We start from the raw sequence: 16,069 nt of genomic DNA, 5'->3' as shown, positions 1-16,069 counted from the left end.
GCCTTCACCTAGGCGACGCCTCGCGTTGACTTTGACTTTGACCTAGTCAACGCCCGGGTACGGGACGGTACAAAACTCATGAAAAAGCTAATAGATTGGCCCTCATAAGTAATAGGTTGAAAGGTTTAAATAACTAGTTGGAGAAAAGAGTCAAAACCTTTGAAGAAGAGCTGGAAAACTCCAGAAATGATTTTGAAACTCTTGATTGATTTACAAAAACTCTTCTTATGAGTGTGACTCAAGTTTTTCTAAAAACTGTGAATCTCTTGAAAATAAGATTCATTATCTTGTAAAAACTGTGGACAAACTCTCAAAAGGGAAATCCAACTTTGAGAATGTCTTAGCATCTCAAAGATGCATCTTTGGAAAATCTAGAATGGGTTTTAATCCACAAGGGAAAAATAATGGCTTTTCAAAACCCTTTTCAACCATTGCAGAAAAACAATCGATTGAAAATTCGAAACAACTGGTTGTTTCCTTTTTTTGTATGAGAAAAGGCCATTTTGATAGATTATGTAAAGTGAGGAATGTTCTTGTTCCCAGAGGAATTTTAAAATGGGTTCCTAAAAATGGACCTAAATTCAAAAAGGGACCAAGTCTTTTTTTGCTGATATTTGTAACTTGCAAGAGTTCATGAATGCTTAGACTCTTTTGATGAAAAGGAAGGTGCCTCAAATTGAGAAAGAAATCTGGTGTGAATGCTTTATGGCTTATTCAATGAACAAATACAGTTTATGATGTATAACTATACTGTTATAAGAGTCAAACACTCAAATATTGAAATTCTTGTCCTTCGCTATGCATACTTGGTTCATTATGATTAAATGTGTCATTGATTGAATTGTTCCTCTTGTGTACATTTGGTGTGAAAAATATCTCTACTTTATGGCTTGTGAAATTATCAAAGTGCTTGTTTAAGACTGCCAAAGCTGTTTTAAAATTTTGTAAAAATTTGTTTCAGGTGCAGAAAAATAACTGATTGTTGTTTCGAAACAACCGATTGTTATTGCTCTGTCAGTTTTCTTTTAAAGCTTTTTTGAAATCTTGTTCTTTGGTACAACTGTTCCTTTCTTCTCGAAATAGTTTTGGGTCAAAGTTGCACTCATTATTGCTTTGAAAAATAATCTGATTGAATGTTATTCTTAGTCTTAAAAGGAATATATTCTATAACCCTTGGAAATTTAAGTGCTTTTATGACTTGTCAAACTTTCCATGTGCTGGTCATGTGAAATATGGTGAAAGCTGACACAAGGCAGTTACTTATCTAAACATATTCTTTTTCTAAGGAAATCAACCCACTAAAAGAAAAATTGTGTAACTGTTTTTACTACTATATAACCACATTTGTGCAATTTTTTTTTCTCCACATAATCAACTCATTGATTACCTCTCTGCACTCAAATCAAATCAGTTTTCTTCTTCTCCTTGCTTCTGCTGTTCTTTTCTTCCTCCATGGATTCCACACCTCCTTCTTCCAAAAGAATGAAAAATCGTGGTGTGAAAAGAGGTGGATGCCTAGAAGGATGGTTCTCGGGAGAGGATGATAAAATTGAAAAGTATCTACATGAAACCAGCAGAAAGATGAACAATCCAAAACTTGTCACCTTCACCTGGTTGAAGGAACAAAAACTCATGGAATTGAGGAGTCTTCTAAAGGAACAAATGTTGAAAAGGTTCCTTGAAATGTCTGGGAACATCTACCCAGATTTAGTAAGAGTCTTCAACACTAACTTCACATCATTGGTGACAAGATTTATTCACATGTGAAAGGTGTAGACATGGAGATCACTCAAGAAGTTTGGACTGCAATTACTGGATTAAAGCATGCTGGTTTGAGGATCAACAAAGGAAACATTGGTGTTGTTGATGAATTGAACAAAATGCAGTTATGCAAAAGTTGCTTGAAAAATCCTCAATCAAGGGTAATAAATTTCTCTGTGGGAGAGTTGAAACTGAATGAAAGGCTCATTGCCTTCAATATCACAAGGATGCTAACCCCAAGAGGAAATAATCACTCTATGCTAACTGAAGAAGACCTTGTGCTCATCTACTGTGTGATGAACAAAGTGAAGATCAACTGGATTCACATCATAAAGGAGCATATGCAGAAGTCCATAAGGTTAAGTGACTATCATTACCCTTATGTTGTCTTAATCACTAATTTTTTACACTATTTTGAAGTGGATCTAGAGGGAGAACAATCTGAACTTGTCAAAACTTCAAGTGAAATCAACAATGGGTCTCTAATTAAAATGGGATTCACCACAATTGAAGGAATTTGGGTGAGTAAAGAAGGTGAAGCTGGCTCATCAAGTGGAGCTCATGCTGGAGAAGATAATGAAGGTGAAGTTGCTGCCACTGGAAGTGAGTATGCTGATGCACATGAAGCTGGTCCAAGCAATGTGAACATGGAAGAACGAATCACATCCATGTCTCCATTTGAAAGGCTTGTGGTGAATAGGCTGGACAACTTTGCACATGAACAAAGAGCTCATCATAATTTTGTATGGCCAAGTTTCAAAGTCTGGATGAGCAGATCGAAGCTGTGTAGAATCAGCTATTTGAACTGCAGTATGAACAAGAAGAGTGAAGGAAACTTAAAGCTTTCTTTCTATTTCTGTTTTGTTTGAACACTCTATTTTAAGTGTTGTTTTTATTTCTCATTTGAGTCTATTTGTGAAGACAAATAGGGGGAGAAGTTCCAGTGACTAAAATTGCTGCATAAACCTCTGCTGCATAATATTCTGATTTGCACCTCTCTTTAACTATCTTTTCACATTGATTTTGCTGTTTTTCCTTATGGTAATCACTAAGTGAAAAATGGTTATTTGGTGCTGATGGAATTTGGAAAGAATTCCCTTTAGTATTTGTAAATTTTGTGTTTTGCAGGTATTGTCAAATTCAAACAGATCATCCCAAGCAAACTAGGGATTTGTCTTCATCAAATAGGGGAAGATTGTTGAACTTGAAGCTTTGATGTCTCCAAATCTGTGAAGTTTGCTTGAAGACTAGGTTGTTGCTTGTGGGCATGGGGTCTGGGTAGATTAGAATTTGTCAGTCCACTCTCAGCTTGATCCAAAACTAAATCAATCATGTTCTTTAAAAGAAAAAGTATTTTTCAAAGTAAGTGAAAAATAACCTGTTGATTTGTCATTTCAATCGATTGTTTTACACTTGGTAGTTTTGGAAAGGATTTGAAAAAGTTGAAATTGGCTGAGCTCATAGTCAAAGCCATTTCAATCGATTGATTTGCACTTTCAATCGATTGATTTTTTGAGAACATAACAAATTTCACTTTTGATCGATCATACATCTTAATACTAGGTGAAGGTCACTTTTGAGATCCATTTAAAATATTTTATTTTCTATAGTTTGAGATAGTTATAATATTTTATTTTGTAAATTGAATTACTTTTAGAGAAGACATTTTTTTATCAACAAAAAGAATAAATAAATAATTGGGAGTACTAGGGGTAATCCATTACTTTTTAAAAAACCTACCAGTGTCCTACAAAATAGGATGACAATATTCTTGCTTTGTAGTTTGATCTAGATAAAGTTACACATTTTCGTCCATTTTCCAGCCAACAACCCAACATATGACCCCATAGTCCAACCAAGCCAAAACACAACAAATCCTAGCCATGTAAACTTCCTTAAAAACATATAATCATTCAAGCTTTACCTCATTCAAAAATTTGATCAGTCTAAGGCCTCAGGATATTTACCATTTTTCTTATCCAACAGAATTTCATGAAAGAGTTGTGTGTGACTTTCCTTCTTTGTTTAGGAAAAAATATATCACCTTGGGATCCTTTGCATCATTATCTGCTTCATGTTCATCAATTCCACAAAAAATCAATTGAATGTCTACTTTTAAACTAGAAATTGCCTCCTTGGCTTTGCATAATTGGTGCACATATATTCCTTTCAAAGCTTAGCTACAACTACAATTTGAGGTCATATGTGATATAAAGACCTCTCTCACAACTTGGATTCGTTTTGAGAATCCACTATCAAATGTAGGCTTCTATACCTATAGAAGAAACAAAACCAACCTCCCTGACCAATTACTAAGATCAAACGAGAACAATCTAATTATTTAAGCAAAAAGAAATCAATTACAAATTGTGTATCTTTCTTGTGGTTTTCATTTTAGATCTTAAGCAAGTGATATGATTAAAATACCATTTAGAATAATAGAACCTAGCCAATTTAAATTTATAAGTTATCCTTTATTCATGACTACGGTTTTAGTTGTGCAACAATAACATTTTTATCGGGTCCAAGTTTGACATTCTTGAACACAATGTTATTTCTATGTCTCCATATTTCACTCATTATGCTTACCCACATATAATCCTACATTATGTATTGAAGATTAGATAATCTCAAACTGAGGAACTGTTAAAATGAAATTTCGTTCAATAATGTTGAAGAGTAAACTTCCCAATCCACTTATAACAATTATAAGTTTCCAAAGAGACTATGTTTTGCTACATTAAAAAAATAGTAATTAACATTTTCCTCCTCCTTTAACACACAAACATGTTTTGTTTATAAATTATATATATATATATATATATATATATATAATTGTAATTATGGGATGTTACTAGATTGAATTTTTATCCCATCAATAAATAAAAAATCCACATAATTATCACAAAAATCATTATTATATATGTTGGGAAAATCGGGTAATTTCTCCACTAAAACAAAACACTAACAGAGCTACCCGACAAATAATATTGAATACAATAACAGAAAAGAAAGCAACATAATACCATTAAATAGAGCGGAATAATAAAAGAGATAAAGAGAAAAAACACACTAGAAAATTGTTAACGGAGTTCGACCTGTTTAGGCTAATCTCTGAGCACAGCTGAAACAACCTGCTTTTATTATTATGGGAGAAGATATACAAATTGGGATATTAACAATGAATGAGGAGAGGTTAATTTATAACCCTCAAACTCCCTCCTCAAATAATTCTCACCGATGTGGGACTTGGGATTAAGCCAAAATCAACAAATCTCCACCTTGGCTTAATTTCAAGTCCCACCTAATACAAATATTCTCAAAACATAACAAAAACAAACTTTGCGGTGCTTCAAATTTGCGCCTCCATTCAAATGTGCAAGATATTAACCAAGTCTAAACAATGTTAAAACTTGGCCCTTGTAACCACCTTTGTGAGCATATCTGCAAGATTCTCCGTAGTGTGAATCTTCCGGAGAACAATCTCCTCTTCTTCGAGAATCTCACGCACAAAGTGATAGCGAACATCAATGTGCTTCGTCCGTGCATGAAAGACTTGATTCTTTGCTAAATGAATAGCACTCTGACTGTCAGAATATAACTCAAGTTGTTTCTGACCAACTTCCAAGTCTTTAAACAACCCATGAAGCCAAATTGCTTCCTTCACAACCTCTGTAATCGCCATATATTCTGCCTCTGTCGTAGACAAAGCCACCGTAGACTGCAAGGTAGACTTCCAACTAACTGGCACTTTTGCTAAAGTAAACAAATAGCCAGTTGTAGACCGTCGCTTTTAAATCACCTACATAATCAGAATCACAATATCCAACTATGCATTGGCCAAGTGATTCATCTTGCTCAAATGCCAATCCAAGATCTAAGGTATTTTGGAGGTACCATAGAATCCATCTCACAGCTTGCCAATGATCCTTGCCCGAATCATGCATGTACCTGCTAACAACACTCACAGCTTGTGAAATATCTGGTCTCGTACACACCATTGCATACATCAAGCTTCCAACTATTTGCATATGGGACTTTCACCATGTATTCTCGTTCTTCATCAGTCGTCGGAGATAAACAACTACTCAATTTCAAATGAGGAGCAAGTGGGGTACTTACAGGTTTTGTATCTTCGTGTATACCAAAACGTTGTAGTACCTTCTGCAAATACTGCTTTTGTGACAACCAAAGTTCCCCCCTCTCTCTGTCCCTGTTTATCTCCATGCCGAGATTCTTCTTGGCTTCCCCTAAATCCTTCATCTCGAACTCTTTACTCAACTACGCCTTTAACTTGTCAATCTCAACTTGGCTATTTGCTGCAATCAACATATCATCAACATATAAGAGTAAGTAAATGTAGGAACCATCTTGAAGTCTGCGCAAATACACACAATGATCATATTTGCTTCTCTTGTACTTCTGATCCTTCATGAACTTATCAAATCGTTCGTACCACTGTCTCAGAGATTGTTTCAGTCCGTACAACGATTTGCTAAGTCTACAAACCCAATCTTCTTTACCAACAACCTTGTATCCTTCTGGTTGAGTCATATAGATTTCCTCCTTCAAATCACCGTGTAGGAACGCGGTCTTTACATCAACTGTGATACAAAGGCCAACAAAATTCGATTAGATAATCTCAAACTGATGAACCGTTAAAATGAAATTTCGTTCAATAATGTTGAAGAGTAAACTTCCCAATCCACTTATAACAATTATAAGATTCCAAAGAGACTATGTTTTGCTACATTAAAAAAATAGTAATTAACATTTTCCTCCTCCCTTAACACACAAACATGTTTTTTTTATAACTATATATATATATATAATTGTAAATATGGGATGTTACTAGATTTCAATTTTTATCCCATCAATAAATAAAAAATCCACATAATTATCACAAAAATCATTATTATATATGTTGGGAAAATCAGGTAATTTCTCCACTAAAACAGAACACTAACAGAGCTACCCGACAAATAATATTGAATACTATAACAGAAAAGAAAGCAACATAATAACAATAAATAGAGCGGAATAATAAAAGAGATAAAGAGGAAAAATACACCAGAAAATTGTTAACGGAGTTCTGCCTATTTAGCCTAATCTCCTAGCACAGTTGAAACAACCCACTTTTATTATTATGGGAGAAGATATTACAAATTGGGATATTAACAATGAAGGAGGAGAGGTTAATTTATAACCCTCAAACTCCCTCCTCAAATAATTCTCACCGATGTGGGACTTGAGATTAAGCCAAAATCAACAATATATACAACTTTGAAATTAAATGCGATCCCCCTTCTTTATATTTAGCAACTCACTTTAAAATGTAACTAAAATAATATCATCCACTGATAAGAAAATAAATTTTCACATGTGTTGTTATCTTATTAAAGGTTTATGAACTTATCAACAACTTAAATAAATTACTTTAACTTTTACTATCTATATTGGAGGCAAATTCAATTGAATAATCACTCTCAACGTGTTCCAATTAAATTGTATTTTAAATAATCAAAATGACAAGTTTCATATACATTTCTTATAATTGTCTATGATTAGGAAATATTCTTTGCCACCAAAATATTTTGCAGCCACATTCATTCTCTGCATTCAATTTTGATTCTTTTTGGAGCCTAAAAGCTCTTCCATCAGCACATTACTTTGCCTAGCGTGTTTTAATTGGTAAAATTGCAACATATGATAATTTAATACATAGAGGAATTCAGGCTGGAGGGGGGATGTGTGCCATGTGTGGGTATGAGCTTGAAACAGTAAATCATCTTTTTTTTCACATGTAAAGTGACTTCTAAAGTGTGATATATGTCTGATGCTTGGGCTAGTAGAGCTTTTGTACATTTTGATAATGCTATTCAACATTTCGAACAAATAGGTTTTGCGGGTCTAAACTACTTGGGAAATTGTGTTTGAAAATGTATGTGGATTTCCATTATTTGGGGAATTTGGAATCATAGGAATAAGATAATTTTCAATAATGCAGTGGTGGATCCTATTGAAATTTTTGCTTTGGCCCAAGTAAAGGCGTGGGCATGGGTAAGTTATAAATTTCCAAAGTGAAATTTCTCTAATTTTGATTGGTGTATTAATGTATATAAATGTTTAAAATCACTACATTGATGATTAACGTCCTTTCTCTACTTTTGGCTGGATTCTCGATTTGCATGAAAGGAATTTCCTTGGGGTACAACTATAGTCACAATGGATGCCTGAGAAACTGCAGTAGATAGCAAGGAGACAAAGTCTTTCTTTTGAGCTGATACGCTTATATTCTGAAATTGGACTAAGTTGTTGGATATCTTGATAGATAATTTGATTTATGTATTGACATCCTGATGGTTTTTAAAGAGGTTTAAGCTTATCAGAATTATATGTGCAAAATATGGCTATGTTTTGGTATTTTATCTGGAAACCTCATTTCTCTAGCATAGGAAATTTTTGTTCATGGGTGGAGTACCCCGAGTACTCCTATTTATTAAATTTTTATTGCTGATTAAAAAAAAATAAAAAAAATTAGGAAGTATTTTTGTTTGGTGAGTAAATATTATTATTATTATTATTAATAATGTGTTTTGAGTTTTATTTTGTTAGTTGTTTAGTTTGAGAAAATTAATCATATTTTTTTTTTCTTTAAGATGATGGTAATACTTATAATTCCATTTTACCTAGTGGTTGTAGAAATATTTGGAAATTTAAAAGATTCATTGTTAGTGTTGTGATACAAAGTTAACGTGACTTTGAAAGAATATACAAGGTTAACGTTGCTGTGTGGACACGATGACCATATTTTAAATACTTAAATTGACTTTCATCTGTTTGTACTTTTTACCTTAGAAACTCAATTTAATTAGCAATCTCTACATTTTATGATTTGTGGAAGTTGCATTGTTAACACTTGAGAAATCTCAAACTCCACTTTCACAATTTTAATAAAGTTATTTCTTAACTTTTCATCTTTTTTTCTACATTCTGTGTAATTTCTTTTAATTCTTTTGTGTTGATTAACTTCTCTAAATTTGTGTGGTTCCTTCCATGTTTAATGCTTCTCTTGGATAAACCACCAAGGCATTAGAATCTTGTCTCAAATTCATCTGCTTTTGAGTTGGAAGTTGAAGTAAATCTCCTTGGTTGCCCAAGATTTTATGAATAAAGAGCATTAATTGGGTTATAGATTCATCTAAGGCTTAAGATTTTTGAGTTGGAGAAATTAAAGAGGGTAAGTGTTAAGGAATGGAATCAATATAATCTAATTATGTGAATTTAATATTCATTCAAGAGACTTATTAGATTACACTTGAAGAAGAGTAAAAGTATTTGACCATAATTTCTCAAGTATTGTGTGATACATTTGATACATTTCATAATTTTTTGTGAATGTACTGTTAGTGAAGATCTCCCTTTGTTGGTAAAATGAAGACCTGATTTTTCATCATAATTTTTTTCTTTCTTAAAGTCTTTATTTTATTATTTTATTAATATTCTAATTGAAATTTAGGGGTTATAAAATGGAAAAGACAATTAATATTGAGATCATTATCACCTCACGCTTTGTTTTGTATAGTACTTCATCACTTATTACAGGAGATTTAAGTTTCAAATAGAAGTAAGATATCATGATATGTTGATTTATATGGATTAGCAGCTAAACACGCAATAACTAACATTATTTTTCTATATCCATTATTTAATGTTTAGTACTCTTAATCAGTAATAAATATATGTTTATAATAATAACAAATTTAGAGCCTCAAACAAGAAAAGAAGAATATTTAATGAATAGAATAACAAAATATATTTCATCTAAACATTAAAATATAATTAGTATATCATGTCATTAAGCTTTACCTAATTTCTTTAATTCAAAGCTCAAATCATATTCCAAATAGAGAGACATATAAGTTAGCACTGTGGTGTGTTTGTTGCTCCAGGAACTTGTGCAGAGGATGGTGAATAAATTTGGATTCAATTTACACAGAATCAAAATTGTGTCCTACATCAAGATTATGTGAGTATTACATTAATTTGCACAACTTTTGTAGTTAATTATCCAAAATTTTGTGTTTCTTTGATGTTACAAATTATGTGATTTATGTTATACTAGTGTTAATAGTTTGGGTTGATAAAATTAAAATATACAACATGAATGATTCTATGCATCTTAATAATAATTAGTTTGCTTCTATTTTTTTTTTAAATTCTTGTATTTTATTTTGGTCATTAATGAATAGAAATGAAAAAAATTAAATTATATATAAAAAGAAAAACACATAAATATATAATTTTAAAGTTGTGAATTAAGGATAATATTATTTTATATAAATAACTTTATCCTGTATGAACAGCTCATACTCTACTAATAGTTAGGATAATTCCAACAATTATTCAGACAATTTTAAATATATTTAAACTCAACAAGTATTTAATTAAGAATTAAATCACGAATTTATGGAGAGTTTTTCTTACAATAAAAAAAAGACAAATATGGAAACTTACATAAACACGGAATTGATATTGCTTTTGCTTTAGTTCTATGTTTATTTTTGATGTACTAGTTTTATGCTCTTTTTTTATCTGGTTTGTTGCTTTGTTTGGAGTTTCCTTCTTGGAAGGAAATTTCTGTAAAAGATGCAGGACAATGACATTTACCTCTTCACAAGAAACATGAAAATATGTTGTGCAGTGAAATTATGTCAATTAGTTTGATAAACTAAACATTTTTAGTACATTATCATTTCTTTTATTGGAGCTTATTCATAAATCTATCTAAATTTTACTAACTGATAAACTCCCCTTGATTAAGGACATTTTTTCTCTTAAAATAAATAACAGTTTTGATCAAATTTTGATATTAATAGCAGCATTCTTTGACCATATTAAACACACAATTTAGACCTCAATTTAATACATTTTAAATAGATAAGTTATTTAAATATTGTCCAAATCTAGAATCCAAATCATTATGAAACACATTTATTTAAGCATGAAGTCAATTCTTTATCAGCAGAAATTAAGTTCAAAAGTAAAATGATTTTTGGCATACATGTCCCTATAAAATATCTGTAGTGGGCTTGGATGACTAAATAAGTAAATGATGTTGGAGGAGAATATTAGATTTTAAATAACTTAAATAAATTATATAAATAGAGTACATTTTTTGTACACTAATACACAATAACATATAGTCATGATTAGATGGTTAAGTTGCTTATAATAATTACTTAATAGTGTGAATGTTTTTACACTGTAAGTATTTATAATCAATTTTGATGGAAGGAGGTGAAGAAAAAGAGTCCATATTTTGAAGTAAAATGGAGTGAGTAGTTAAGAAGAAGGAAGTAAATATGATGATGTGTGGTTTTGTTTCACAAGGCATTGAGTGAGAAGGAGACAAAACATTAATATGGCCGGCACACTTGAAAGAACAAAGTCCCATGTTGTGTGCAACAAGAATTGCGCGTGAACTGAATCCAATCCAAATCTTAATAAATAAAAAAGAAGAAAAAGTGCACAAGAAAGAAAGAGGACATTTGTCCTAACCATTGTGAACTGATCTTTTTGGACCAAACTCTCAACCGCCTAGACTACTTCCCAACCTCACCTCCTTCTCTCCTATTCCAACCTCTTTTGCTTTCTCTGTTCTCTTCCTTCTCCTTGCTCAAATCTTCACCCTTTTTCTGAGAGGGAGAGACCATCATCATCCAATGATCCTGCTCCAGTTTGGAAGGTGATCAAAAGCAGAAACAAAACATGGGTTCTACTTCAAGAGTTGGCAGTAGCAGCTACGATTACTCCTTCAAGGTTCTTTTGATTGGTGATTCTGCTGTTGGCAAGAGTAGTCTTCTCCTCAGCTTCATCTCCAATTCTAACTCTATCCATCATCTCTCCCCCACCATTGGTACTTCCTTTCTTTTGTTACTGTTTTCTGAATTTGGGTTTCTTTTTTACTTCTTGCTTAGGAAAATGGAACAAGGTGGCACAGAATCCTGCTGTGTTTTTGCAAATTCAACACCCTTATCAAGAATTCCGTTAAACAATGATGAGGGTCTCTTTGTTGAAAAGTTTTCATTTAAAGTTTTTAAAAGTGTTTCAAAGAGTCATGCATATTCTTGTGGAAAGTGTTCACGGAGTCAGCTTTCAGATATATTGTGGACCTTTTGGTCTTTTACATTTTACTCTAATTTGTTGTTTCTTTTTATTTTTTTTATATCAGTCTCTTCTTGTTGGACCATATGACAATTTTTATTAGATGGATTTGGTTTGACTTGTGCCGGAGGAAAACTTTGATTAACCCAACTTTGATTAACCCATTTTGCGAACAACTTTTCTGAATCGTGGAAAGAAATCTCTTATATGGTTTGCCTAGAACTTAAATTGGACTTGGTCATATCTTAGAGAGAGTTTGGTTTGTTTTTAATTTTCATTCAGCTGATATCTTTTTACTAATAGCTACAGAATTACCTTACTTTTTCACAAGATTTTCAAGATTTTATTTTCTTGTGGGAAGAAAATTTTCTTCCCAGAATCTTGAAAAACAATGTGGCCTAGTTATTAGCAAAATGCACGCTTGCTGAACCTTTTTTGTGTTCAATGTCATATTATTTGAAATTTGCTAAATCACAGAAATTTTATTTTCATTCTCAGTATCTTATTTGAAAGTCGAAGTAATTAATCCATTGCATACGCTTAAATAAAGCAATTGTCTTGTGCAGTGATATATTAGAACTTATTTGTTGATGGTCTTTTATCTGTCTCTTACACTAGATTGGTTATGGTTTATTTTATTATAATTTTAAGGTATTTGACTTTTAAGTTCTTACTTCCTATATAATTGAGTTCTTCATAGCATAATTTTGCAAAGTAATTTATTATTGTGCCATCACACTGTTACATACTGAGATGTTGGTTCTTGAATCATTTAAGGTGTGGATTTCAAGATAAAGTTTTTTACCGTTGGTAGTAAAAGGTTGAAGCTCACTGTTTGGGACACAGGTAAGAGATTTATAGTTTTAAATCATATTTTCCTTTTTATTTTTTCTAAAGTATTTTATGTATGAAGTTAAGAATTTTCCTTTTACTACCTCAGTTTTCTACTTACTGAGAACATTGTTGTAATGATAATCAGGATTACATTAAATTCCTTCTACTCCTTACTGAAACTGAAAGAAATACATTAAATTCTACTTTTATCATCCAGACAGTGTTTAGAAGACTAAAATATAATATCAGCAAATTCTGTTTCATTAGTGAGTAAAAACTCTTCAAATGGTTATATATCATCAGGATTCTTTAATCATAATTGAAGCAATTAAAGTACCTTGCCGCTGTAACATAATGACAGAATAGTAAGTTTCTTGTTTGGATTTGAATATTGTCTGTTTATTGTAACTCACTTGAAATATGGTACTGATAACTAATGACATTACTAAACAAACTTGGTAGGTTGGAGCCTGAGTTTTTATCTCTTTCCTTCCCCTCTCTTCAATAGCAAAGCTTTTGAAAGTTAAATTTAGTGACGCAAAACTTTAATCTTTTAGTGTGAGTACATTTTCAAGTCTAAACTAAAGGCTATAGTGTGAATGTGGTAACATGAAAAGTTACTGAAAATCTAGACCTGGTAATGATGAGTAATTAAAAGTTACTACAACTCAAAAGTTACTACAACTCAAACATATATGGGAAAGTGTTTTAGATAGAAGAAGGTGCTATGGTGACCTTAGAAAGGTCTTAGTCATTTAGGATTAAATTCTGTCTCTAATTGCAGAAGAAGCTATCTTTCCCATTCTTTCAAGATCTATGGGGTATATGCTGATCACTGTTACTTGCAAATTGAATTCTGTTTATATGAAACCTTGCAATGGGGAGTTGTTGTCAACGGTTACAACTTTTATTTATTGTTTTGCAGCTGGTCAAGAGAGATTTGGAACAGTAATAAGTTCTTATTACAGAGGTGCACATGGAATCATTCTTGGTATTCTATCTACATCTATACTAAAAATAATTTGTTATTTTTATATAAACTAAGATTTATGGCATTTAAATGTGTATATTTGGAGGTTATTTTTACACTTTACTGTTCACATTTGCACATAAGATGTCTTTTCTCTCCTTTTTAATTCTATATTTAGTCATTTATTATAGTATCAATGTTTATACATTGTATAATTAACTTTGAAATTCAAACTTATTTACATGTTTTTCTTAGTTAAAATGGTTAAATTTAGCCATGAATGTAAATGGTTTTGTCTTCTGTTTTTTGTCTTATTCATATGTAATGCCTGGATGTACTAATATCACCTAAAGCTGCATTTTGCAATAAATATGGTGATAAACTTATATATCTTCTCTAAATAGCTTGCCCCCCACTCTTTCCCTTTTCCTGTTTAACATCTTTTCATGTAGATTACAGTTTTGGATAACTGATACTATACTTAATATTGAATGGAAACAATACAGACTTTTGGTTGAAAAACTTTGCCTCCAACCTGAACTAGTATTCAATTCACTTGTGTTTTATAATTGAGGAATGATATACAACTGTCTAGTTATCAATTAGTCACCACTTCATCAACTCCAAACAATTACCTAACCAATAATAAGGCAATTACATTTGATTTTATGGTCAGCACTTCCTAAATTAATAGAACCTTCCTTAATGGCTTTCTGTACTCTTCCATGGGTCAAGTTCTTGAAAATAATGCTTGTACTAGCATGAATATTGCTGCTCTCTTGAAGCTTTTCAGTATTGCCTTTAGTGTCGACATCTAATAGACTTTTCTTTTTCCTTCTATTTTCTATTCAGTCTATGATGTGACACGACGCGAGACATTTACGAATTTGATTGATATATGGGCTAAAGAAGTTGAGCTTTATTCTACTAATCATGACAGCATCAAAATTCTTGTTGGAAATAAGGTGGATAAGGTAAATTTTAATGATGAGTTTTGGAGTCCTTTCCTTAATCAGGAAAAGACAGAAACCATAGAGATAATGCTATCTTTTTTCTCATACTAACTGATTTTGAAGTAATAGTTTGTTTTGTAATTAGAATAGAACTTCAATTTGTTCCCCCTCAGTATTATTTTCTTGCATTTCATTGTCTGGATTTTGAAGACTATCAGTTGTATTACTTTTCAGGAGAGTGAAAGAGCTGTAAGCAAAGAAGAGGGAATGGCTCTTGCACAGCAACATAGATGCTTGTTCCTAGAGTGTAGTGCTAAAACTAGAGAAAATGTTCAGCAATGCTTTAATGATCTCTCACTAAAGGTATGTATGATCATATTTGATATTACATCTCTAGGACTCTAGTTGCTTCATACATCAGCAGTATTCCATTTGTGGTATTGTTCTTGTAATAAAAGCCTGATCAATTATCCTCATTTTCTTGTGAAATTAAGAGAATTATAGTGTCATTTAGTAGAGCATACAGAGTAATATGTAAACGTAGTTAGAATTTTAGTAGAAATAATTTTCATAACTAGTGTTGCAATGATCCATGTTTCTCTACTTTCCGTTCTTCATGTAATTCCTTAAATTTTTAACAACTTGGGACTTGCTAAATTCTTTGTTCTTCCATTTAACATTTACAGATATTAGATGTGCCAGGTTTAAGGGAAAAAGGGTCTGTTGCAGTGAGAAGGCAAAATCAAAAACACATGTATGGGACATCTCAAAGCGGTGGTTGCTGTTCTTAGTAAATATGCAGCACCATGAATGTTTAATAGGGATACTGTAGTTACTAGCAGGTCTCTGTATCATATCAAGTGTCACAATGAGATAGTTTGGATGATCATATGCTCCAATTTTTATTTTTTTTCATAAGTTTCACAAGAGAATGCTTCAGATGGATATTGCCATCTCATTATCTTTTAGCCTCTGTAGATCAATTTAAGGTAGCCAAGATGATCACTAAGCTTTTCAATATATTGTGCCTTTTTTGTTACTTCTGTTTGTAAATATATTTCCTCTGTCAATGTAGTAGGGTTGGTTTGAGATTTGGTTAGGTTAGGATATTCAGCAAAATTACGTGTACTTTTTATTTGGATGAGAACAAGTTTTGTATTAATATCATTTGCATTTGTTTTCAAACCTCAAAAAGCACTGAAAATTGATGTCTTGTTTTTTTTTTCTTGCAATTTCTTCGTATAGCTTTTACTTATTGTCAAGTAAAAGTTATCATGGCAAGAAAATGAAACTCATCAAATACTCGGTCAGTTTCTTCCCTGTACCTCCATCCTTTTTTCACGCACCTTCATAAAACATCTGAAATGAAAATTTTACTGTTTTT

The 16,069-nt window shown here is 31.9% G+C and overlaps 1 protein-coding gene across 2 annotated transcripts; it reads left to right on the top strand.

Annotated features, from left to right (window-relative positions):
- Positions 1-11,208: 11,208 nt before the first annotated feature.
- On the top strand, positions 11,209-15,724 carry LOC137828738 (ras-related protein RABC2a). Of its 2 annotated transcripts, none has more exons than XM_068635427.2 (6): positions 11,209-11,680; positions 12,706-12,774; positions 13,688-13,753; positions 14,585-14,706; positions 14,920-15,048; positions 15,372-15,724. In XM_068635427.2, the coding sequence occupies exons 1-6, from the start codon at positions 11,533-11,535 to the stop codon at positions 15,474-15,476; spliced, it is 639 nt and encodes a 212-aa protein (XP_068491528.2). In that variant the 5' UTR covers positions 11,209-11,532; the 3' UTR covers positions 15,477-15,724. The 2 variants fall into 2 exon arrangements, with proteins under 2 accessions (XP_068491528.2, XP_090161463.1); XM_090305337.1 differs by having other exon boundaries at positions 11,240-11,680; positions 15,388-15,724.
- Positions 15,725-16,069: the final 345 nt, after the last annotated feature.

This window comes from Phaseolus vulgaris, chromosome 7, assembly GCF_051622355.1.
Source record: "Phaseolus vulgaris cultivar YP4 chromosome 7, ASM5162235v1, whole genome shotgun sequence".
NCBI classification, from domain to species: Eukaryota; Viridiplantae; Streptophyta; class Magnoliopsida; order Fabales; family Fabaceae; genus Phaseolus; species Phaseolus vulgaris.
Note: the sequence above shows the minus strand (reverse complement) of the source record. Positions and strands in the feature narration are given on the sequence as shown.